The sequence below is a fragment of the Amblyraja radiata genome, chromosome 11 (genome assembly GCF_010909765.2).
Source record: "Amblyraja radiata isolate CabotCenter1 chromosome 11, sAmbRad1.1.pri, whole genome shotgun sequence".
Classification (NCBI taxonomy): domain Eukaryota; kingdom Metazoa; phylum Chordata; class Chondrichthyes; order Rajiformes; family Rajidae; genus Amblyraja; species Amblyraja radiata.
In genome coordinates, this window is record NC_045966.1 from 64,651,305 (window position 1) to 64,676,465 (window position 25,161).

Genomic DNA, 25,161 nt, shown 5'->3' on the forward strand with positions numbered 1-25,161 from the left:
GGAGAAACAACACCATAGAAAATAGAAAATAAGCACAAAAACATGAAGTAACGTTCCATGGCTAGAGCAACTGGAATCTTCATATTGCTATTATTTTCCCAAATACTGCAGATGTGAACAGTGTGATTACATTAATGTGATTAGATGAATGAATTACAGAGTGCAAGTGTAATACAAAATCAACTCAAACACAGCATATGAGCCATTTAAAAAGAAATGATTTAAAAACATTTAAATTTTTTTTTAACCAGAGGCAAAATATTTAAAACTTTTATTCTTTAACAAGAATTAACAGAATTATGAACTAACAGAATTATGAATCTAACCCTATAATCACACACAAAAACTGTTCCCCCGCAACGTTGATTACCCTGCGAGTCGGGTAGGTTCCGGTTACTAAAATGGGCGGGGAAAAATGCCCACGATCCCGTCCCTAGCGTACTACACGTCAGCTCATTGCATTTCTCAGGAGTGGCCTATCTTGCTCCGCTATAGGATCTTTGGGCAGAATCAAAAGCTGCCGGTAGCGAGTGAAACCTCGCCACATATGAAGGCAACTTGAGGGGCGGTTTTGTAACGACTCGTACTGCAACTCGCCTCAACGCCCCCACTCAGGTACGGCGCGACCCAACACATGTCAGGATATATAGCGGGTTCCGAAGCTGCAACTTGCAAGCTGTAAACATGGCGTGTACACAAGTCTTTACCTAAATACACGCGTTCACATGAGAAGGAGTCAGTTGCATTAGAAGTAATCAGTTGCATTACATTAAATGCACACCCGAGCGCTTTGCAGCTTCCAGCGAGAAAAGTTATTTTATTTGCAATATCCAGTGAGTTCATTCAACCCTCGATAATTTTTTACACGTTCAAAGATCGTCTTTTTTTGCGATCAAACTGCATAAATTGGGCGGCGGGCCAAAGTGAATCAAAGGCCTCTGTAACTTTTGAACGACCTTGTGTAAAATGGCGCTTTAAATAGTAACTCGGCCGCACACTGTAAAGCGGTGTTTGAACATGAAGTCTGGGCTCGGACTGACCCGGGACAGTCCAGGACAAAGTTCTCTGGGAACTGGTAGAAAGCGGATCCCATTGTATAAAACGATCATTATAGCAAGCCTGAATGGATACAGGCGCTGAACTTTTCAGATGACGCTAATTGTGTTATAAGTTTAGAGAGCTATCTTTACAGAGGCCAATTAACCCACAAACCCGGCTTTCGGATATGGGAGAAAACCCCACGCAATCACAGAGAGAATGTGTAAACGTCACACATATGGCACCTTAGAGCAGGCTCGAACCCGGGACCGTGGCGCTGTGAGGCAGCAGCTCTATCAGCTGTTCCACTATGCTGCCTCACGGAGCAAAACGTATAAACGTGTGTACACAAAAATGCTGGAGAAACTCAGCGGGTGCAGCAGCATCTATGGAGCGAAGGAAATAGGCAACGTTTCGGGCCGAACCCCTTCTTCAGACTGATTGGGGGGGGGGGGGGGGGGGGGGGGGGGGGGGGGGGGGAAGAGAAGAAAGGAAAAAGGAGGAAGAGGCGCCCGAGGGCTGAGGGATGGGAGGAGACAGGAAGGGCTAACAAAATTGGGATCACAGAGAGGGGGCAGTTAGAGAGGAGGTTGTGAAACTGTCTCCGGAGAGAGGAGGAGAACTTCTTCAAAGTAGGTATACCTTGAGGAGATTTCACAGTGGAGTAGACAAAGTGTTTAAGAAGGAACTGCAGATGCTGGAAAATGGAAGGTACACAAATCGAAGGTACACCTTTCTTCTCCCCGCCACCCCCCATCAGTCTAAACGTGTCTTCTCTGTAAACAGGTCACGACACTGTTCTGTTTCAGGCTTTTACATGTTACTCTGACGCAGCAGAGACTGCCGAAAATAGACACAAAAAGCTGGAGTAACTCAGCGGGACAGACAGCATCTCTGGAGAGAAGGAATGGATGAAGTTTCGGGTCGAGACCCTTCTTCAAACTGCCGAGTTTAAAATTAACTTTCCTGATCAATGTTGTCCTTCACCCAATCACATTCCCCACGTTCCGTCCGCATTCCATCTCCGCGATTTGAAACATGACTGGTTCATGCTTTTTCAGTTCTGTGGAACCCTTTCTTGAATGAGCAGGATCCCCCCCCCCCCCCCCCCGCTACACACACACTCTCTATCTGTGTCTCTCTACCCTCTTCTTCCCCCCCCCCTTCCTCTCTCCCCCCCTTCCTCTCTCCCCACTTCCACTCTCCCCCTCTCCCTCTCCCCCTCTCAACCCTCCCCCCTCTCCTCTCTCTCCTCCTCTCCTCTCCCCCATCCTGTCCTCTTCCCCCCCCTCTTCTCCCTCCTCTCCTCTTCCCCCTCCTCTCCCCCCTCCTCGCCCCTCCCTCCTCCTCTCCCCTCCCTCCTCCTCTCCCCCCCTCCACTCTCTCCCCTCCATCCTCTCCCCTCCATCCTCTCCCCTCCCTCCTCCTCTCCCCCCCTCCCCTCCTCTCCCCTCCCTCCTCTCCCCTCCCTCCTCCTCTCCCCCCCTCCACTCTCTCTCCCCCTCCTCTCCCCTCCATCCTCTCCCCTCCCTCCTCCTCTCCTCCCCTCCTCTCCCCTCCATCCTCTCCCCTCCCTCCTCTCCCCTCCCTCCTCCTCTCCCCCCCCCTCCACTCTCCCCCCCTCCTCCCCCCTCCATCCTCCCCCCGCCCACCCCTCCCCTCATCCACCCCCCCCTCCGCTCTCCCCCCCCCCTCCCCTCCCCTCCCTCCACTCTCTCCCCCCCTCCTCTCCCCTCCATCCTCTCCCCCATCCTCTCCCCCCCTCCACTCTCTCCCCCCTCCCTCCACTCTCTCCCCCCCTCCTCTCCCCTCCCTCCACTCTCTCTCCCCCTCCTCTCCCCTCCATCCTCTCCCCTCCATCCTCTCCCCCCCATCCTCTCCCCTCCATCCTCTCCCCTCCATCCTCTCCCCCCCCTCCTCTCCCCCCATCCTCTCCCCTCCATCCTCTCCCCCCCATCCTCTCCCCTCCATCCTCTCCCCTCCATCCTCTCCCCCCCCTCCTCTCCCCCCATCCTCTCCCCTCCATCCTCTCCCCCCCATCCTCTCCCCCCATCCTCTCCCCTCCATCCTCTCCCCTCCATCCTCTCCCCCCCATCCTCTCCCCTCCATCCTCTCCCCTCCAACCTCTCCCCTCCCCCCCGCTCCACGTCCCACCCTCCTTCTACAGACTTATTCTGTCTCTTTGGATGAATAATTCTGAAGAAGGTTCCCAACCCCAAAACATCACCTACGCATATTCTCCAGGGATGTTGTTATCCAGGGATCCAGCCTGATGCACTCAGTTACTCCAGCACTCTTTGTAAACCAACATCTGCAGTTCTTTGTTTCTAAATGCCGGACATCCTAAACTGGCCAGGAAACAGCTATGGAGGGAGGAACTGCGCTGCTCCTGTCTCAAGATGGATCTTGACCCGAAACGTCACCTATTCCATTTCTCCGGAGATGCTGTCTGACCCGCTGAGTTACTCCACCTTTTTGTGTCTGTCTTCTGATGTCTCAGACTTTAGTGTCAAACACAGTGCTAGAGGAGGTAAGAGGGTCAGGCAGCGTCTGTAGAAGAAACTGTACAGGTGACGTTTTGTGTCTGGATTTTTATTCAGACAGAAAGAGTCCATTTCCTTCCACAAATGCTGCTTGACCTGCTGAGTTCCTCTCGTACTTTGTGCTTTTGCCCAAGATTTTGACATGTACAGGATGACCTTTCTGGTCGGCTCCAGCACGAACTGGACAGGCTGTTTATCTGAAATTCCTGAATTTAACATTGACGTCTGAACACTGACATTTCCCAAGTTGAATGTTGCCGTGCTGTTCCACAAATTTATATTGTGTTTGGAAGCGTGTGAAAGGCCAAAGATCAAGAATGAGGCGGTGAATTTAATTGACAGGCAATTACTTTAATCACAGTTGCAGGATAACTGAATTGTCAATAATTTGCCAAGTCCAGTATTAGCGTTTAAAACATTTATTCAGGTACAATGGTTTATACGATATCGGAGCAAAGCATTTAAAGATATGCAGACCTAAACTAAACACTGAACATATCATAACTAACAAAACAAAAATGACTTTGGAATTACAAGTACCGTAACCAGAGAGCAGTCCTGAACTACTCTCTACCTGATTGGAGATGCTCGCACTATCTTTGATCAGACCTTACTGGCTTTACCTTGCACTAAACATTATTTATTCCCTTATTGTGTATCTATACACTGCGAATGGTTCGATTGTAATCATGTATTGTCTTTCCGCTGGCTGGTTTGCACACAACAAAAGCTTTTCACTGTACCTCAGTACACGTGACAATAAACTAAACTGAACAACTAAATGACTAAAGACTGAACATAATGGGCCTGACACCCTTGGCGATTTCTTCGGCGACTGCCGGCATCATTGACTAACGTATCAGGTCACTGAAAAATTTGCGGCGTGATGACGTATGATGCGGCGTGATGACGTATATGGTTATATGGACATGGTTATATGGTGATGACATATGATGCGGTGGTGATGACGTATGATGCGGCGTGATGACGTACGATGCGGTGGTGATGACGTACGATGCGGTGGTGATGACATATGATGCGGTGGTGATGACGTATGATGTGGCGTGATGACATGATGCGGTAGTGATGACGTATGATGCGGCGTGATGATGTATGATGCGGTGGTGATGCGGCGTGATGACGTATGATGCGGTGGTGATGCGGCGTGATGACGTATGATGCGGTGGTGATGCGGCGTGATGACGTATGAAACGGTGTTTTTTCAAGTGTCCATATAACCATATAACAATTACAGCACGGAAACAGGCCATCTCGGCCCTACAAGTCCGTGCCGAACAACTTTTTTCCCTTAGTCCCACCGGCCTGCATATAACCATATAACAACAGTGTTGCAACATTTTTTTTGTCGCTGCTGGATTTTGAAATGTTCAAAACCTTTTGGCGACACTGATATGAAGCCGGCAGTCGCTGAAAAATTCGGCAAGTGGGACAGGTCCTTAACCAACAGACGAAAGTCACTGACCACTCGACTAAAATCTTTCACACAGATCGCACTGTGAACACACAGCTGATAAAGCAGCTCCTTTATCTCTACACGATGATTAGGATGTATTAAGTACCAACCTAAGATGTAGCGCTAATTGTTCACAGTTCTGTCTAGGTTCTTATCAGTAGTGACCTTGAGATCACAAGCTATTCCTTGTCTCTGTGTTCCGCAGACTTGTTTTCACACAGTTGATGTTTTTTTATATATAAACTAACCCCAACAATTCTCTGCAAACCCTTTCAAATCCCTATTGTTCTCTACCCACTTTATTTTTCCTGCAATTTATGATAAGGTTTGATTTCTGCAATTTTCCATGAAGGAAGGTCTTCTCTAACATCAATTCTGGATTTCATTCTCAACGTTTACTGCCTGATCTGCCCATTTACAGCACTTTTTTAGCAGTTTAGTTTACAGATACAGGGTGGGAACAGGCCCACCGAGTACATGCCGACCAGTGATTACTCCTACACTAGTTCTCCCGTACACACTAGGGACAATTTACTGAAGCCATTAATCAGCAAACCTGCATGTCTTTGGAATGTGGGAGGAAATTGGAGCACCCGGAGAAAACCCACACGGGCACAGGGAGAACGTGCAAACTCCATACAGACAGCACACAGAGTGGCAATCAAATTACAGGTCTCTGGCGCTGTAAGGCAGCAACCCTACTGCTGCACCACTATGCCACCCTTTTTGTATTTACGTCTGGTTTCTTGCATGTGCAAACTATGCAGACCAATTGCTGCAGTTATACAAGACATTGCTGAGACATAATTGGAGCAGTATGATAACTTGTGCAGTAGTTTTGGTCACTCTTGTAAGAATGAAGCCATAACATGTTGTTGAGCTGGAAAGAGTGCAGAGGGTGGCACAGATGTGCAGCGGTCGAGTTGCTGCCTTACAGCGCCAGAGACTCCAGTTCGATCTTGACTACGGGTTCTGTCTGCACGTAGTTTGTACAGTATATTCTCCCTGTGATCGTGTGGGATTTTTCCCAGTGCTCCAGTTTCCTCCCGCATTCCAATGACGTGCAGGTTTGTAGGTTAATTGGCTTCTGTAAATCGACCCTGGAGTGCAGGATAGAACTAGTATATGGCCGATTGCTGGTCGGCATGGACTCGGTGGGCCAGAGGGCTTGTTTCATGCTGTATCACTAAACTAGAACATTGATAAGGTTAATGGCAGCATTTGAAGGCCTGAGCTACAGGGAGAGATTAGGTCAGCTGGGACGTTATTCCTTGTAGTCACCTGAGGGGTGATCTTTTATAGAGGTGTTTAAAATAATGAGGGGAATAGAAATGGTGAATGTACAGTTTTTTGTTTCCCTGGCTAGGGAAATGAAGAAACAGGGACATACCTGTAGGTTTAATGTGAGGGGATAGACAATAGCAGCCTGTGGAGAAATATTTTTACATCGAGGGTGGGACGTTCCAGATGAAGTGATTGAGGCGGGTACAGAAACAACATTTAGGAGGCATTTTGATACGTGCATGGATAGAAAACATTTGGAGGGATATGGGTCAAATGCAAATAAATGGATCTAGCTCAGATGAGGCAAGTTATTGGGCTTGGACGAGTTGGGGCAAATGGCTTGTTTCCGTCTTGATAGACACAAAATGCAGGAGTAACTCAGCGGGACAACCAGCATCCCTGGATAGAAGGAATGGGTGACGCTTTGGTCCCTGAAGAAGGGTCTCGACCCAAACGTCACCCATTTTTTAAATCCAGAAATGGGCCTGTCCAGCCGAGTTACTCCAGCATTTTGTTTCTATCTTTGGTGTGCACCAGCATCTGCATTTCCTTCCTACATGTGGAGTGTTTCCGTGCCATATGATTCTGACTCTGATGCAGTGGAAATTAATTTACTTGAAATTTGTGGGAACAGAGTATATTATGCCACAGGGAAAATCCGAAGCTTGAATTTTGTGGGAATTGGTTTATTGTTCCAAGTTTTGAACAGGTTAATGGATCGGGGAAGTGACTGAAGTGTCCGTGAGCAAAATGTTTAGGAGCACCAACCACTGTTCTATGAGTATTAAAGTTGACATGGAAAACAACAGGGCAGGCCCACATGCTAAAATTCTGAATTGGAGCAAAGCCAACTTTAATGGTATTAGACAGGAACTTACTAGAGCAAGTTCTAGAGTAGATGGATCTAGGAGTGCTGTGTGGCACTGTGAGCTGCAAGGAGGCTGCTATGTGTCTGCAGGGTGAATTTTGTGTCTATCCTTTAATCTCTCAGTCTGATTTAGCAGAATTACCCATCACATACTACGACGTTTTTGCGGAGTAAACCATCTTGCTCCGCTCTAAGATCTTTGGACAGAACGTACAATCTCCGCACAGATTACACACGTAGAATCGAACCCGGGTCTCTTGTGCTGTAAGCAGCAACTCTATCGCTGCGTCACTGTGCCGCCACTCCCTTCATGCTGGAGCTTTGGCCTAAGTTGAATGCTCTGATCTCCAGAGGAACATTTGTACTGGGAGCAAATAGGACATGTACACCACAGGTTCCACCTAATCAACAATGAAACAATGCAGGAAGACACTACATTTACATGTTTATGTTTTACTCCACAGATTTTGACGGAGGTTTGCTGAGAAGTCTGGACCTTGAATAATGGCCTCCCTACCACCCCTTGGTCGACTCTTCAGCGAGGTGACCTGCTCCATCTGCCTGGATTTCTTCCAGGAGCCAGTGGCCTTGGAGTGCGACCACAACTTCTGCCGGCTGTGTATCTCACGGAGCTGGGAGAAGGGTGACGCCTTCTACTCCTGCCCCGAGTGCAGGGAGGTGTTCAAGGAGAAGAGGTTGAAGCCCAACCGCATGCTGGCCAACATTGTGGAGGGCGTGAGGGAGCTGAAGCTGGAGCCCCGCCAGGGACAATCGGCCTTCTACTGCCAGCGGCATGAAGAGAGGCACAAGCTCTTCTGTCTGGAGTGCCAGGGTGTCATCTGTGTGGTTTGCTCTTGTTCCAGTGAGCACCAAGGCCACGTCATCATCCCCATCGAGGAGGCTTACATCCTATACAAAGTAAGTGTCTTCAAATCGTCATACAGCATGGAGACAGGCCCTTTGGTCCTACATCTGAAGGAGGGTCTCAATCCGAAACGTCCTCCATTCCTTCTCTCCAGTGATGCTGCCTGGCCCGCTGAGTTACTCCAGTTGTTTATGTTTCCCCTTTGTCCAATGTATCCACGATAACCCATCCAAGCTCGTCTCATTTGCCCATGTTTTGTATCCCTCAAAACCTGTCCAACCATCTTTTAAATTGAGTTTTAGGTTTAGGATTATTATTGTCACAAGTACCCAGGTACAGTGAAAAATATTGTTTTACATGCTGCCCAATCAAAATCAGATTTACGTTAGATGTTAGCGATATAGCACGGAAACAGACCCTTTGGCCCATCAAGTCTGTGCCATCCAGCCATCACCCCATACACTAACACTATCCTACATACCAAGGATAATTTTATAACTTACCAAAGCCAATTAACCTACTAACCTGTACGTCTTTGGCGTGTGGGAGGAAACTCACGCAGTCACAGGGAGAATGTACAAATTGTGTACAGACAGCATCCGTAGTCAAGGTCAAACCTGGGTCTCTGGGTCTGTAAAGCTGCAACCCTATCTCTATGCCATTGTGCTGCCTACATAATACTCCATATAAATACAATCGTCAAACTCGGGTATAATATGTGGAGCGAAGGGAAAGATACAGAGTGCAGAGTATAGTTTTCCACATTGTAGCGCAACAGTTTCAGAGACAAAGTCCAAGGTCTACAATGAGGTGGAGCAGAATCAAACTGTACCCTGGTTTATGGAAGGGCCATTGAGAAGCCGGATACCATATGGGAATAAACTTTGCTGAGTCTGGTCGTGTGTACTTTCAAGCTTCCGTATCTTCGACCCAACGAGGAGAAGAAGGAAAGAGGGTGGTGCAAAATTCTTTGATTATGTTGTCTACTTTCCCGAGGCAGTGTGATGTGTAGATGGAGTCATTAGTAGGGAGCTTAGTCTTCATTTCTTTAGCAAGAGGGTAATGAATCTGTGGAATATATTGCCACAGACAGCTGTGGATGCCGTCATTGGGTATTTTTAAAGCAGAGATTGATAGATTCTTGATTGCCAAGTGTGTCAAAGGTTACAGGCAGGAGAATGAGGTTGAGAGGGAAAAATAGATCAGCCATGATTGACTGGCAGAGTAGATTTGATGGACTCAACAACCTAATTCTGCTCCCATGTCTTATGGTTTGTGGGATGGAGCAGCACAGAAACAGGCCCTTCACACAACTCTTTACAATTACTTGTAGTTATGGGCAGAGCTCTTCCCAAACCAGGCTGTATGATTTCTTTATGGAACGGGAGTTCCCCTCTTCCATTATAGATGAGGCTCCCACCAGGGTCTCCTCGATATCCCGCAACTCCGCTCTTGCTCCACCTACCCCCCACTTGTAACAAGGACAGAGTCCCCCTTGTCCTCACCTTCCACCTCATCAGCCGTCGCATACTGCATATAATCCTCCGACATTTTCACCACCTCCAACGGGATCCCTCTACTGGCCACGTCTTCCCATCTCAACCCCATTCTGCTTTCCGCAGAGACCATTCCCTCCGCAACTCTCTACTCAACTTGTCTCTTCCCACCCAAACCACCACCACCACAAGTACTGTTCCCTGCAGCTGCAGCAGATACAACACTTGTCCCTTTACCTCCCCCCTTGACTCCGTCCAAGGACCTTGATCGTCTTTTCAGGTGAGGCAAAGGTTCACTTGCACCTCCTCCAATCACATACTATATCTGCTGTTCGCGGTGTCAACTCCTGTATATTGGCGAGACCAAGTGCAGGCTCGGCGATCGTTTCGCTGAACACCTCTGCTCAGTCTGCCTAAACCTACCTGATCTCCTGGTTGCTGAGCACTTTAACTTCCTCTCCCATTCCCAATCTGACCTTTCTGTCCTGGGCCTCCTTCATTGTCAGAGTGAGTGAGGCCCGGCGCAAATTGGAGGAACAGCATCTCGTATTTCACTTGGGTAGTTTACACCCCAGCAGTATGAACATTGGCATCACTAACTTCAAGTAGCCCTTGCTTTCCCTCTCTCCCAATTCCCTACCCCTTCCCATTTGTTACCGTCTCAGTTTTATCTCTGTACCACCCACTCCGCTGACATCAGTCTGAAGAAGGGTCTCAACGCGAACGTCACCCATTCCTTCTCGCCAGAGATGCTGCGTGTCCCACTGAGTAACTCCAGCACTGTGTGTCTACCTTCAGTATGATTTCTATGTCCCTGCCTCAACTCCCTCCTCTGATAGCTTGTCCATATACCCACCACTCAGTGACTGATTCGGGTTCCTATTAAAATTCTCCCCTCTCACCTGAAACCTATGTCTTCCGGTTCTTGATTCCCCTAATCTGGATGAAGTATTCTATGCATCCAAACCATCTATTCCATGTTGTGTTGTGGTCGTGCAGGGAGTGGTGACGGGGTGATTGTGGTTCATTGAGTGTTGGGGGGGGGGAGGGATTATATACATTCATGCAGGGGCGGAAAACCCGGGGGGGCCAGAGGGGACACGTCCCCTCCATGTTTTGAGAGGGGGGGGGACATCCCCCTCCCCCCCCAAGTTTTTGTAATCCGGATTTTAAAAGCCGGTGAAATCTCCGCTTTCCGCAAGACAGTGGGAGTGGGACTGATGATCGAGGGCGCCGATTGGAGGAGAGAGACGTCGGTCAGCAGGCAATGGGGGCGGGACATGATTCATTGGAGGAGTGGGGGGGGGGGGGGGGGGGTTGGGACCAAAGATCATTATTAACTTCACCCCAAATAATTGCCATTAGGTTCTCCTTAATCAGTAAAGCAACTGATCTATCTATCTATCTATCTATCTATCTATCTATCTATCTATCTATCTATCTATCTATCTATCTATCTATCTATCTATCTATCTATCTATCTATCTATCTATCTATCTATCTATCTATCTATCTATCTATCTATCTATCTATCTATCTATCTATCTATCTATCTATCTATCTATCTATCTATCTATCTATCTATCTATCTATCTCTGCCTTAAAAATATCCATTGACTTGGCTGCCACAGCCTTCTGTGACAAAGAATTCCACAGATTCACCACCCTCTTTCTAAAGAAATTCCTCCTCATCTCCTTCCTTAATGAATGTCCTTTAATACTGAGACGGTGACCTCTGGGGGGAGGGGGAGGGGGATGGAGTGGGAACTACAAATTGCTTGTTGCCAAGATATGGCTGCAAGTAAACCTGGGTGTAAACAATACAACTTGGTTGGTCAGACAATCTGAAAACTGCTCTAATAGAGGAGAGAGATTCCCATTTATGGGGAAGTGGTAGAGAGTCTGCATATTCCATGCTGGTTGGAGTTCAATAAATCATAAAATAAACACAATCTCAAATAATGACACGGTACAAATAGGAAGAAAAGGGAAGTAATAGCTGGGGATTGCCAGAATGTAGAGCTGGTTTTTAAAAAATCTCACAAAGTGCTGGAGTAACTCAGTAGGTCAGGCACCATCTCTGGAGAACCAAGATAGAAACGTTGTCAGTGCCAGATACGTGGTACTTCTTTGTGTACTGCCAAGGTGAAGTGTGTTGTAAGGTTTTACCAGATTTAGTTTTTAGTTTAGTTCAGAAGTACAGCACAGAAACAGGCCCTTCAGCCCATCAGGTCCACGTTGATCAGCGATCCCTGCATATCAACACTCTCCGATACACACTAGGGACAATTTTCACATTTACCAAGCCATTTTACCTTCCTACCGGTACGTTTTTGGAGTGTGGGAGGAAACCGAAGATCTCGGAAAAAACCCACGCAGGTCACAGGGAAAACGTACAAAGTCCGTGCAGGCAGCACCCATAGTCGGGATCTGTTATATTCCAGACAGCAGAATAAACAATAACTTACACGCAGGCTGGCTGGATCACAAGAGAGTTTTATTACCCAACATTCCCTACTTATATACAAGACCAACTCATTAGCATATAATGAATATGCATGAATACATTACACTCTCTTTTTTAAGTATTAAATCTAAGTACACAGTTACAATTTTCTAGTTATGATACTTAATTTAAACCAGTGTTCATTCAATTTTAAATGATAACACAATATATTTATTTTACATATTTACACATTTTCATTCTACCTAGACAGTGAGTTACTCAACTTAAAAACCTAATCTGACTACTGGTTTACGGATCCTACCTGATCGTCTAACAGTAACAGGTGTAACAGGTTTTGGTGTTGACTCAACTATAGACTTGTTTGGCTCAGTTTTAGTACTCTGACATTGACCAGAAGAATCTGTTTCTTTGTCTGTATTGACTGAACTTTGTGTTTCAATCACAGTTGGCTCTTCCAACTCACTTTCCGATAAAGACTCAGGGATTAGGACTTCATGTTCAGTTTTTGGTTCATCTTTGGCTGGAATCATTTGATCAACATGAACACTTTTGATCCTATCTCCAACTTCAACTAAGTATCTCTTTGTTCCACACACTTCCGCTATTTTCCCAACATCCCATTTGTCTCGACTGGACTTGTTGGGAGGACTGAGAACACGAACCTGCTCATCTGGCTTGAAATACCTCTCCTTCTTGTGGGAGTCAAAATGGCGTTTCTGACTTAATTGTTTTTGTTCAACTCTCGAAGTCAAATTGGGTTGAACTAGACTCTAGCGTATCCTTAGCCTTCTCTTCATCAGCAGTTCTGCAGGTGAATAACCTATTGTTGTGTGTGGTGTGGTTCTGTACTTCAGCAAGAAACTAGCCAAACGATGTTTCATGCTGAGCTTTGAACTACCCTGCAAAACCTGTTTCTTGAGAGCATCTTTGACAACTATAACAGACCTTTCCGTTGCCCCGTTAGAGGCTGGATGGTATGTAGGAACAAGTGTGTGTTTTACACCATTCCGCTGCAGAAACTCTTCGAACTGTTCTGAACGAAACTGAGGCCCGTTGTCAGAAACAAGTTCTTCCGGTAAACCATGGCATGCTAAAATTGATCTCAACTCATCTATGGTACGCTCAGTAGCAGTGCTTGACCCCATATGTTTAACTTCAATCCATTTGGAATGACTATCTACCAGCACCAGAAAGTGATCATTAACCTTTTCGCAAAAATCTACATGAACTCTCTGAAAAGGTCTACTTGGCCATGACCAGGGTTGCAGTGGTGTTTTTGGTGGTTTAATCCGGCAATTTTGGCAGACGCTACATTTGCTGACCAGTGACTCAATGTCATTGTCAATACCAGGCCAATACACAAAACTTCTGGCAATTGACTTCATACTTACTATGCCAGGATGTTCGGCATGAAGTTCGTTCATAATTTTGTTTCTAAAAGATTCTGGTACAACCACTCAGTAACCCCACTTAATGCATCCCTGCTCACATGATAATTCATGGCGTCGATTATGGAAAGGCTTCAGCTGAGTTCAGAACTCAGTTCAATCCACTATCGATTTCAGTCCAACCGTTCAATGTCTGTTCATAAACCCACTTCAGCACAGTGTCTTTCTTTGTTCCTGCTGCAATTTCTGTTGCAGTCACTGGAAAGTCTTCATCTACAACTTGCAGTGTGTGGATTGAGTTCTCACTTCCCACGTCAGAGTTCTCATGGGGCAACCGGGACAACGCATCTGCAACTGCGTTGCACTTGGAGCTTCTGTACTCCACCTTGTAGTCATACTGGGACAGCAAAATTGCCCAGCGCTGCATCCTTGATGCCGCCATGGAAGGTATAGCTGACTTGGGACCAAGTATCACTAGTAGTGGCTTGTGATCAGTCACTAGGGTGAGTGGTCTGCCGAGAAGATGGAATTTCTTGATTCCGAACACGATGCTGAATGCTTCCTTTTCTATCTGCGCATAGTTGCGTTCACTCGATGACAGGGTGCGGGATGCAAAAGCAATAGGCTTTTCCTATCCGTCATTCATTACATGGGAGATCACTGCACCTACACCATAACTTGAAACATCACAAGCAAGTTTCATCTCGCGTGTCGTATCATAGTGAACAAGTTTGTCACTTGTCAAGTTTTCCTTGCAGATGTCAAATGCACGTTGCTGTTCCTTTCCCCACGTCCATTTCACTTCTTTTTGTAGCAGATGATGAAGTGGCTTTAGCACAGTTGCTAAATCTGGAAGGAATCGTGCATAGAATTGCAGCATCCCAAGGAATGATCGTAGCTCTGACACATTGACACATTTTGGAGCATTCACTATTGCTTCAACTTTCGCTCTCACAGAGCGAAGTCCATTGGCGTGTACCTTGAGTCCAAGGTAGACCACCTCTGACTGTGCAAATGCACATTTACTTTGACGCAGTTTGACGTTGTGGCAGTTCAGTCATATGAGAACTTGCTCGAGGATTTCCACATGTTCTACCATGCCTTCTGTGAATATCAGAAGGTCATCCTGGTTGCACACACAGTGCGGAATGCCTTGTAATATTTGATCCATGAGAGACTGAAAATTTTTCGGGGAGGATTTCACACCATAGGGCAGCTTTGTATATGAATACAAGCCCTTATGTGTGTTGATAGTCAAGTACTGCTGACTTTCCTTGTCGACATTGAGTAGGGCGTAAGCATGAGACAAATCCAGTTTAGTGAAGACTCTTGCGCCGCTAAGTTCTGCGTACAGATCTTGTGAGGTTGGTAAGGGATATTGTTCATCATCAACGGCTTGATTGATTGTGACTTTGTAATCACCATTTAGTCGAACAGTTTTATCAGCCTTGGGTATGGCCACAATTGGCGTTGCCCAGTTACTCTGGTCTGTCTTCACAAGTACTCAATTACGGTCTAATCTGTCGAGTTCCACTTTCATTTATTGCTTTAGTGCATATGGTACAGGTCTTGGTCGACAATACACAGGTCTCACATCTTGCTTAAGTCGAATGTGTGCAGAGTACCGTGTAACTGTCAGCAAACATGTTTGCATATTTGCTTATGACGTTTTCAATATGTGATTTGGACAAATTGACGCTGAAAATGTTCTTCCAGTCTAACTCTATTCTACTCAGCCAATCCTTTCCAAGGAGGGTTGGTTTATTTCTGTAGCTGGCTACTGTGATGGACAGTGTTACTGACTGACCATTATGCTGAACTTTACAGTTCATTTGTCCACAAGTCTCAAAAACTTCGCCCGAGTTGGTTCTCAGCTTGACCTTACTCTCAAACAATGCCTTTAAGGGCGCAAGGAGATTCACGAATGTGCCGTACACTTCAGGACCGATCTCCGTGCGCAGAATCGCTTTCATGCGTTCACAAACGGCCTTATTTGTTTCAGCCACTATCTCTCCTTCACCACTAATCTCCATTATGTTTTTTGCCGTGAAAAACATGTTTGCTCTCTCCATATAGGAGCTGAACGGCTCTCTACTCTTGTCGAAAGTGCCAAAGATGTAGCCCGTGGACGATGCCATCGTGTCGTTCTCTTTTTTTTTTAAAGAAAAGGTCCGTTCAAATACTCCAAATTCCTGTCTGTTCTGGCGTAACAATTCACCTAAAACTTAGCTGTACAAAGATTATTCAGCTTGAGGAATTCGACAAAAAAAATTCAGTCAAAAATGTTATACACTCCCAAGGATGACATCTGGCCACGTAGACACAACATAGAGATAGCCTGACAAACTCTCGCCAATTCATCCAGTTACTGTTTTGAACTACAGTCCCCTGCCTAGAAGGATCTGCAGGCCTCTCATGTCCAGCTCGCAAACAACTGCGACACAACTCCGTATTGACTGTTTAAACTTTTAAACAATCCTGCGTGTTGCAAAACAGTCATGCACTGTATTTAAAGGATGAGTTCACAAACTCTATCCCATCCTCGTCGCCAATTTTGTTATATTCCGGACAGCAGAATAAACAATAACTTACACGCAGGCTGGCTGGATCACAAGAAAGTTTTATTACCCAACATTCCCTACTTATATACAAGACCAACTCATTAGCATATAATGAATATGCATGAATACATTACAGGATGGAACCCGGGTCTCCGGCGCTGCAAATGCTGTAAGGCAGCTACTCTACCGCTGCTCCACCGTGCTGCCACCTTCTGGGTGAAAACAACAATGTTACTCCACAACGAGGATTGTGTGCAACTACAAAGAATGTCACTTTACCTAGGTACATGTGAGAATAAAGTATTATTGAATCATTGTAGGTGTTGTTTCAGGCCGGGATCCTTCTTCACACCCGCTGAGTTAATCCAGCACTTTGTGTCCAGTCTGAATATAGGTCTGAAACGCCACTTCTCCAGAGGTGCTGTGTGGCCTTCTGAGTTACTCCAGCACTTTGTGACTGTTTTTGTAAACCAGCATCTGCAGTTCCTTGTTTCTGTAATGTATAACTGGTAGTTGCATCAAGAAACTTTTCCAATTAGAATGCTTCACTCTGATACCATGTAACCACCATGCCTAAATAACAAGTTGTAAATGCTACCATTGGACTCGGAGTATCATTGAGAATTCAATTATCTTACTGCCACTGTGCCATCCTTGTCTCAGAGGGTGGTGAATCTCTGTAATTCTGTGCCTGAGGGTGGTGGAGGCTGGATCATCAGACATATTTAAGTTGGAGATGAAAAAAATATTTGAAAGTTCAGGATAAAGATGCTGACTATCGACCCTGTTTATGTCCCTCAGAATTTTATAAACTTTGTTTAAATAAAAATGTCAATCGCCTTCCCAATCTCCTTATAACTCAAGCCCCTCCCCGTCCAGAAAACATACATGTGATTTTGTTTCTGCTCTGAGGAATATTGGAGGGGTAACGATAATGTTGATAAATAAGAATAGTTGAGGCCAGCATAGCCAGCCATGATCCCATTGAATGGTGGGCTGGACTTGAGGGGCTGAGTGGCCTGCTCATGCTGCTGCTATTGTCTCCTGCCCTTCCATATCTGGAGCAAAGATGGCTGAGAGTCACATCCAGAAGAAAGAATGAGAAGCACTCACCACACACACCCTATGCTTACAGTTTTCAGCCTGAAGAAGGGTCCAGAGCTGAAAGTCGTCTGTCCGTTCCCACCACTGATGCTGCCTGACTCGCTGAGTTTCTTCAGCACTTCATGTTTTGCAGTTTGCCTGGTGAAGTTGAATCACTAAATCATTGAAAGATACAGCATGGATACAGAATCTTCAGCTCTCTAAGTCCACGCCAGCTATCGATCGCCCATTCACACCAGATCTATGTTATCCCACTTCCTCAGCCACTCACCCACACACTAGGAGCAACTTACAGAGGTCGATTAAACAGGTACAAACCCACATGTTTTAGTGATGTGGGAAGAAACTACAGCACCCAGAAGAAACCAACATGGCCACAGGGAGGACGTGCAAACTCCACACATTAATCATGTATTGTCTTTCAGCCGACTGGTTAGCGTGCAACAAAAGCTTTTCACTGTACCTCGGTCCACGTGACAATAAACTAAACTGAAACAGACGGCAGCAGAGGTCAGGATCTATCCCAGGTCTCTGGGGCTGTGAGGTAGCAACGTGTTTTAAACTGTCCTATGTGGCTGAAGATTATGACAGTAACGACTTCCATGGAAATGCTCTGGACTGACGTGTATTTTGTGGCATTTTCTGTGTTTGTGTTGCCTTTTGCTGACTTGCTTATTCTGCTCAGTAATCTGTCAGTGCCTGCACTAATACTGTACACCTTTTCACCAGGACAGGTTGGAAAAATCCACAGATTTTCTCCAGATCCAAAAGGAGCAAGCATGTCACAGTCAGAGCCAACAAGAAGCAAAGATTTATAAAATCAAGGTACGATTTCTTGCACCAGGTTTAGTTTTGAAGTGACCTATGCACCGCTGAACTGTTCAGTTTAGGGATATAGCAGGGAAACATCGAGTCCGTGCCGACCAGCGATCCCTGCACACTGACACTGTCCTACACCCACTAGGGGCAATTTACAATTTCACTGGCCAATTAATCTACAAATTTGTACGTCTCTGGACTGTGGCAGGAAACCAGAGCTCCCAGAGAGAACACAAGCAGGTCATGGACAGAATGCACAAACTCTGTACAGACAGCACCCATAGTCAGGATTGAACTGGTGGCTCTGTGTTGCTGTGAGGCAGTAGCTCTACTGCTGTTCCAACATGCTGGTCTTATTGAAGTGGACATCATTTTCACAGGGCTTGATGGTAAGGATATTGTTTTGCCTGCCCTACTCCCTCCCCCCCACCCGCTGTAACGGACACCATCTCCCCCCGTGGTCCGTTACAGCGAGAGTTTACTGATATATCAAAGGTCAAAAGGTCAAAAACTTTATTTGCCATTTGTGCTTACACACATAGGAATTCTTGTGCGGTTGTTCAGAGAGTCAAGTGAAGTCAAATTAAAAAGACACACAGAAAGACACATAATCCATAAAAACATATACTTCTCTAGAAATAAAAAAGAAAGTGCCTAAAACCCTATATAAAGGGGAAAGTGAGAGCATTGTAAATTGCACAAACACTATATAAAAGTGTCGATTGCATTGTAAATTGCACAGGCCCAGGAGACAATATAATATGATATAATATGATATGCTATGAGGTAGGTCAGGACATCAGTTCATTTTGTTTTGGCCAAGAGTCTCACTGTGGCAGGGAAGAAGCTCTTAAAAAAGCGTGTTCTGTTTGTGGCGATGCTGTCCGCTCGTCTGTGCCTGAGGTTGTATGTGCAGTTTTTGTGTTTGAGCAGGGAGTGAGCTGGATGTAGTGTGTCTCTGATGATTCTCTCTGCTCTTTTTTGACAGCGCTGTGTGTAGATTGTGTCCATGGAGGGGAGTTCCGTTCTGATAATCCTCTCTGCAGTCTTTATGACTCTTTGCAGAGCCTTCCTCTCTGTCTGTGTGGTGTTTCCATACCACACCGTGATGCCTGTGGTGAGGATGCTCTCTATCAGTCCTTTGTAGACCTGGGTGAGAGGGTGACAGTGCAGACCAGCTTTTCTGAGCAGCCTGATGAAGTACAGTCTCTGCTGGGCTTTTTTCACTGTGGCAGCAGTGTTCAAAGTCCAGTTCAGGTCTGATGTTACTTGTAATCCCAGGTATCTGTAACTGTCAGCCCTCTCCACCACAGTCCCCTTGATGAGGGGCTGCAGGGGGGGTCGGGACGCCGAGGTCTGTCAGCTTCTCAGTCAGCCTGCCCGGGCGAATGGTGTTAAAAGCCGAGCTGTAATCCAGGAACAGCGTTCTGACGTATGTTCCTCTGCTGTCCAGGTGTTGCAGGATGTGGTGTAGAGCAATGGCCACTGCGTCGTCCACTGAGCGGTTGGGGCGGTAGGCGAACTGGAGGGGGTCGATCGTGCCCGGGACCATGTGATTGATGTGTGTGAGAACCAGTTTTTCTAGACACTTCATGGCAACTGGCGTGAGTGCCACTGGCCTGAAGTCATTCAGGGTGGATGGGTTAGGTTTTTTTGGAACTTGTACAATGGCGGAAAATTTAAAAATACGGGGGACCACTGCTTGGTTTAAAGACAGATTGAAGATGTCTACATACACTCCAGTGAGTTGTTCTGCACAGGCCTTCAGAACTTTAGGAGGGACGCCATCTGGTCCCACAGCCTTGTGGGGGTTCACCTGCCTCAGAGCTTTCAGGACCTGTGTGGGTGTCACCTGAAAGACAGTGTCCGTGGGGTTGCAGGGGGCTTTTGAGGGGGTGTCTGTGTTCAGTCTGTCAAACCTGGTGTAGAAGGTATTAAGGCTGTCTGGGAGGGTGACATCCTGGGGGTCTGTGGTTGGTACTGTTTTCTTGTAGTTTGTGACTGCTTGGATTCCCTGCCACATACTGCGTGTGTTGTTACTTAGGTGAAAGCTTTCAAGTTTTTGGGAATAAGCCCTCTTTGCAGCTCTGATGGACTTCTGTAGCTCGTACCGGGCTTTCTTGTACTCCCTTTGATCTCCTGACTTAAAAGCTTCCTGCCTTTTCCTGATCTTCTGTTTTATGTTTCCATTGAACCAAGGTTTCTGGTTTGGAAACACACGCACAGTTCTGGGAGGGGCACATATAGATGTGCACCAGCTGATGTAGTCACTCACAGCCTCTGTGTATTCATGAATGTCATCTGTGGCCACCTTAAAGATGTTCCAGTCTGTAGCCTCTAAACATCCCTGCAGGCTAGCCTGTGCACTGTCCGTCCAGGTGTTAAAAGTTCTGACTGTGACTGGCTGTGCCTTAAGCCTCTTGGTGTAGGTGGGCTTGAGCCGAATTGCCAGGTGGTCAGACTTGCCGAAGTGGGGTATTGGTTCAGCTATAAAAGCATTTCTGATATTACTGTAGCAGTGGTCCAGTATCTTATTTCCTCTAGTTGGGAAAGTCACAAACTGATACAGTTTTGGTATGTTTTTCTTGAGGTTGCAATGATTAAAGTCTCCCAGAATAATAAAAGCAGCATCAGGATATTTGTTTTCATGCTCATTGATCATGTTGTGTAGCTCCCTGAGTGCAGCCTCTTCTTTGGCGGAAGGGGGAATATACACGACACTCACAATACTACATTGCAGTTCTCTGGGTAGATAAAACGGCCGTAGCTTCACAGTTAGATACTCCACATTCTCAGAGCAAGATTTAGAAATAAGCTTACAGTCGGTACACCAGGTTTGTTTGACGAGGACGGCCGTTCCTCCGCCGCGGGTCTTGCCGCTGTCCGCTGCGCTCCGGTCCTCCCTGAAGGCCGTGTAGCCGTCTGGTGTTATCGCCTCGTCGGATGTCCTTTCCCCCAGCCATGTTTCACAGAAGCACAGCATGGAGCAGTCCTGTAAGTCCCTCTGCGTGGAGATCCGAGCATGGAGCTCATCCATCTTATTTACCAGAGACTGGACGTTAGCAAACAGTATGACCGGGAGGGCTAACCTTCCACTGCTAACCAAGCGCCGGAGTCGTCGTTCGACCCCTCCCCGTCTGCCGCGTCTCCGCCTGGGCCTGTCGTTGTCCGGGTGTCGGCCTAGCGTCGAGTCGCCGTAGCGTATTAGCTCAGGGTAGGGGTTAGACGTGCTCGGGTCTAAATGTCCAAAAGGACTGCACTCTCTCAGCCGTAGTAGGGTCGCCTGGTCATAGACGCCGTTTGCTGACCATGCTGTTACCGTAGTATGGCACAAAATAACAAGAGACAGACAAAAAAACAGGTTGACTCTGAGAGCTCCGCGACGTCGCCCTCTCAGGAGCGCCATCTTGAAATCTTGGTATTGCATATATGATGTGTGTGGACGGCAGCAAAACAAAGCTTTACACTGTATATGGTGTCAATAATAAACCTAAGCCCACTGATCTTGCTGGTTCTACACAGGAGAAGGGCCGACTGCTGAAGGAACGGGTCGAGGTTGATCTTTCCAGCGTCTACCGATTCCTGAACTCGAGGAAGTGGGAGCTGGAGGCGAAGATCGATGAAGAGGTGTGCAGGACGGTTCAGCCCTTGCAAGAGGACCTGGCGAAGATCTGCCTGGAAGCCTGCACGATCGAGCAAACCATCCGGGATGTGCAGCTGCAACTGAGCTACGGGGAGCCCCAGGAGATGCTACAGGTAAGAAGCAGCAGGCAGCCCACACTTGTGAAACACGCAATGGACCTTCACCATTCCTCTTCATTATTTCGCGTTTCTGTTACCTAATTTCTGCCAGTCGATGAAAGAGCTTGCATCAAAATGTTGCTTTTTTTACCTTGAGACACTCTTGGTGCACCTCTGCACAAAAGAGGTGTCCAGACCAGCATGGATCACCCATGATGGTATTGAATGTATGGGGTAGGATTGAGGGCCGAGTGGCCAACTCTGACTGTTATTCTCTTGAGCAGGGAGGTTTCCATGGACATTTCCAGTAATGGGAGCGTCCCGAACCAGAGGGCACAGCCTCGGGATAAAAGGATGTACCTTCAAAATGGAGTTGGAGGAATTGTTTTAGCCAGAGGCTGGTGAATCTGTGGAAATTGGCACAAACGTCCATAGAGGCCAAGACATTGGTTATTTTTAAGGCAGAATTGATAGGTATTGATTAGGAGTTCTAGCTTTTTATGTGTGGGGGAGGGGAGGGGGAAACTAATTTTCAGGGTCCCTACCTGGTCGGAGATGCAGCTTTTCTCCAGGCTGCGCTTCGACCCGTCCCAGCGGCCTACCAGCGGGCCTGGAGCGGCGTCTCCTGAGGGGACCGCCTGGAGCTTCGGCATCGGTGGCGGCGGCGGCACCGGCTCAGCAGCGGCGGCGGCACCGGCTCAGCACCGGCGGCGGCACCGGCTCAGCACCGGCGGCGGCACCGGCTCAGCACCGGCTCAGCAGTGGCGGCGGCGGCGGAGCTGCGGGTCGGAGGACGGCGGTGCAGCGCTGGAGCGCCATTGCGGGGCTGACGGTGACTTCACTGAACTGGAGCTGGGTCCGTTGCGGAGCTGCGGGTCTGTGGAGCGGCTGCGGGCGGCGGCGCTGAACTTTCCATTCGGCGCGGCCCTGTCGGCTCCGGAAGCCACGGTCTCGAGTAAGGAGGCCCGACTATGGGTGGACTTAGGGATGGGACTAGACTTTGTGCCTTTCCCCACAATGGGAACCATTGTGGGGGGATGTTTTGATGTTGAAACTATCTTTTATTGTTATGTTGTATTCTTTTTTTATGTGCTGCATGGCAAAAAGAATTTCACTACACCGAAAGGTGTATGTGACCAAAATAAATTTGAACTTTGAACTTTGTTATTGGTTACGATGAGATAGCAATAGAATAGGGTTGAGAGGGAAAAATAGATCACCAATGATTGATTAGCAGACCAGACTCAATGGGCTGAATGGCCTAATTCTGCTCCTGTGTTTTATGGTCTTGTGTACAGAGTCTTGGTAAGATTGCACCTTTGATACATTGTATACATTTTTTATGCCTAAGGAAGGGTGTTCTTGCTATGGGGGGAGTTCAGCGAAGCTTTCCTGATCCCTGACATGGCAGGACTGATGAATGAAGGCTTAATTTCATGATAGTTTAGAAGAATGAGAGTGGAACTCGCAGAAACCTGCAGAATTCACAGATGTACCATACACATGCACAGAGTGTATATTCAGGATCTCTTGCCCAGAGTAGGTGAATCAAGGACCAGAAGACATAGGTTTAAGGTGAAGGGGAAAAGATTTAATAGGATCTGAGGGGTAACCTTTTCACACAAAGGGTGGTGGGTGTATGGAACAAGCGGCTGGGGGAGGTAGCTGAGGCTGGGACTATGCCTATGTTTAAGAAACAGTTAGACAGGTGTATGGATAGGACAGGTTTGGAGGATTATGGACCAAACACAGGCAGGTGGGAGTATTGTAGCTGGGGCATGTTGGCCGGTTTGGGCAAGTTGGGCCGAACAGCTTGTTTCCACACTGTATCACTCTATGACTCTAATTCTATCAGGATTGGAAAGGTTAGATACAGGAAGGGTATTTCTATAATCCAGAGGCCAGTGTAAAGATACGGTGTGATATGTTTAAGACTGAGATGAGGCAGATGAGTCTGTCGAGTTTTCTACCGCAGGATGCAGTTGCAACAAAATCATTACATTTGTTCATTGAGGATTTCTATATTTTCTCTGTTAGTAGGATCAGCGGATGTGGGGCAAATATTGAAACAGGGAAAGTCAGCCATCCCCCCATGATCATATTGAATGATGGGGACAGTTTTGAAAGATCAAATGTCCTATTCCTGCTCCTATATTTCTGTGAATTATATCCTACCTTGTTGGACTGGGAAGGGATCTACCTTCCATGTCCAGTCTTGTCTACACATGACTTCAGCCCATCACATTGGACAGCATGGTGGTGGAGTGGTTGAGTTGCTGAGTTGCTACCTTACAGCACCTTATAGAGACCCAGGTTCGATTCTGACTATGGGTGCTGTCTGTACAGGGTTATTATGTTCTCCCTGTGACCGCGTGGGTTTGCTCCGGTTTCCTTTCACATTCAAAAGATGTGCAGGTTTGTAGGTTAATTGATTTCTGAAATTGTCACCAGTGTGTAGCAGAGAAGAAGTGTATGGTTGATTGTTGGTTGGCGACAACTTTCCATGCTATATCTCTAAACGAAACTAAACATTGGTTTAGGATCATGTGTTCCTGGACTCACAGATCAGATATATACAATCAAGTCAAACTCAAGTACAATAGGTAGAGCAAAAAGGGAAGATACAGGGCACAGGATTTAGTCATCGATTCCACAGACAAAGTCCACTGTTCACAGAGCAGTAGAGGTGAATCGGACTGTGCCTAACTTCTGGAGGTTCCCTTTCAATAAGACGGAAATAACCCAAGGAATTGTGGAGTTATAGACATAGAAAATAGATGCAGGAGGAGACCATTCGGCCCCAAGCCAGCACCGCCATTCATTGTGATCATGGCTAATCGGCCCCAATCAATAACCCGTGCCTGCCTTCTCCCCATATCCCTTGACTCCACTAGCCCCTAGAGCTCTATCTAACTCTCTCTTAAATCCATCCGGTGACTTGGCCTCCACTGCCCTCTGTGGCAGGGAATTCCATAAATTCACAACTCTCTTGGTGAAAACGTTTTTTCTCACCTCAGTCTTAAATGACTTCCCCTTTATTCTAAGCACACAATTCACCCTACCTAAGGTGAGGGTGAAGTTAAAAGACTAACGGGATAGTTGGTCTATGCCAGTGTAAAAGAATCATGCTCCTATATTGGCTAATAGCTAATTACATATTGTGATGTTTAACTTGCAAGATTGAGTGCAACACCCATTAATCTATTATGTTTTTTTGAAGGAGCAGCTATTCTTATTTACAGATGTGATATTTGTCTTCCCTGATCTAAATTCCCTGATCATTCTGAGGTACACTTTGACAGCTTCTCTGCACATGAGTCATGACTCACTATTCATTTCCCCCCTCTTTCCTCACCTTCCCATCACTCAACTCAACAATCTTTCTCCATTTTTGTTTCTATCATCCCTCGGAAGAAGAATCCCACCACATGTTTTTTTATTTGTGTCGTAAAACACTCAATTTGTTTTATTTTAGTTTAGAGATGCAGTGTGGAAACGGGCCTTTCCACCCAC

The 25,161-nt window shown here is 46.7% G+C and overlaps 1 protein-coding gene across 1 annotated transcript in view; it reads left to right on the top strand.

The window, feature by feature from the left end:
• The first annotated feature begins 496 nt into the window (after positions 1-496).
• Positions 497-25,161, top strand: part of LOC116978719 (zinc-binding protein A33-like) — a 30,471-nt gene continuing 5,806 nt past the window's right edge. The window contains exons 1-4 of the mRNA XM_033030041.1: positions 497-615; positions 7,672-8,125; positions 17,818-17,913; positions 21,430-21,663. Of these exons, the coding sequence (XP_032885932.1) occupies positions 7,712-8,125; positions 17,818-17,913; positions 21,430-21,663 (744 nt within the window). The 5' untranslated portion in view covers positions 497-615; positions 7,672-7,711. The remainder of the gene's footprint in view (positions 616-7,671; positions 8,126-17,817; positions 17,914-21,429; positions 21,664-25,161) is intronic.